The sequence below is a fragment of the Amphimedon queenslandica genome, unplaced genomic scaffold, assembly GCF_000090795.2.
Source record: "Amphimedon queenslandica unplaced genomic scaffold, v1.1 AMPQUscaffold_1851_Cont26144, whole genome shotgun sequence".
Classification (NCBI taxonomy): Eukaryota; Metazoa; Porifera; class Demospongiae; order Haplosclerida; family Niphatidae; genus Amphimedon; species Amphimedon queenslandica.
Genome location: NW_003557811.1, coordinates 1 through 1,225, shown reverse-complemented (window position 1 = coordinate 1,225; position 1,225 = coordinate 1). Strand labels below are relative to the sequence as shown.

Sequence of the window (1,225 nt, the reverse complement as noted above, 5' to 3'; positions counted from 1 at the left end):
ATGAGTGTCACAATTATAATAATAGTATAATTAATGTACATGTACCTGAACTTGCAGGTGCAAACAACATAGCAGCGATTCCTCTAAACTCCTCTGGTTCTAATAGACAAATAAATAATAACAATGATTATAACATAAACCATCATCACCATGTACAGTATATGATATAATGTGACATTATTATTACCTGTAAGAGTCAAACCACTTAACTTGCCAGTAACTTCTTCTTCTGGAGTAACTATGAATAACTATCAATATAATTATATTCATTAATATTGTACTTACCATTTGTTTTACTTTTTATTGAAAACATCACAGTGTTGTCAATAATTAATTCTACAACATTTTTTGATTTTAGCATTTCTTCATTTTTAGTCACATATTCCTTCATCTCTTCAACCAGCCATTTAGGTATAGTACATACAAAGGTAAGTAGGCTATGATGTACAACCCTCAGTGATATTAATATGCCATGATGACGATAGAATGCTTTAACAAGAAATTTTTGAAACTCCTTCAGTGTAGACTCCAAATCCAAATCAACTTTAAAAATCACCTAAAGAGTACGTTGTAATTGAAGCACTTTGCTTATGTCAAAAATTGTAAACTTACTTCTCCATGGTCTTCTAATTTTTTATGGTCTTCAATGGCTTGTTTTGCAAAATCTTTAGCTAAAATTTTACTGTAGAGATCATCAATTTTTTCTGAAAAATCTAAAAGTGTCTTGCTGGCAACAAATTTATATTCCTCAGCAAATAACATTAACGCTCCAAAATTTGAAAGGAAAAAATATTTTCGAAGTAAAGATACCAGACCCAACTTGTTGCACACTTTCATGATTTCATCTTCTCTATCTGCTCCTTCCCTCTCTCTCCCTTCAGACTGATGGGGTGTCCTTCCCAATAAAAATGCTTTGAAGTCATCCAGCCAATTTCCTTCGATAATTTCATCAGCAAATTTACTCAAAACAAGGGAAAAACGATCATTCATTGTGGAATATTCAACATTTAATTCATAAGGTACAATGTACACTAGTAATAGAAATAATACAATTATGAATTTTTCCATGCATAAAAGGAAAGTCTTACCAGGTTTGGTAGTACCAGCACTCTCACTTTTGGTGAGAGACGTACTTGTACCTGCAAAAAATATTAAATAATAGAATAATACATACTTCGTAATGTACAATTTATACGTGCATATTACATGTATACATTTTGAAATT

General features: G+C 30.9%; 1 protein-coding gene across 1 annotated transcript; it reads right to left on the bottom strand.

Annotated features, from left to right (window-relative positions):
- Positions 1-45: 45 nt before the first annotated feature.
- LOC109593366 (uncharacterized) lies at positions 46-1,139 on the bottom strand (the record flags this gene model as incomplete). The annotated part of the gene is made up of 5 exons (XM_020008472.1): positions 46-99; positions 188-238; positions 286-556; positions 613-1,031; positions 1,089-1,139. Coding segments are annotated over 5 exons (846 nt in total), but the record flags the coding sequence as incomplete, so codon positions are not given.
- Between the last annotated feature and the right edge of the window lie 86 nt (positions 1,140-1,225).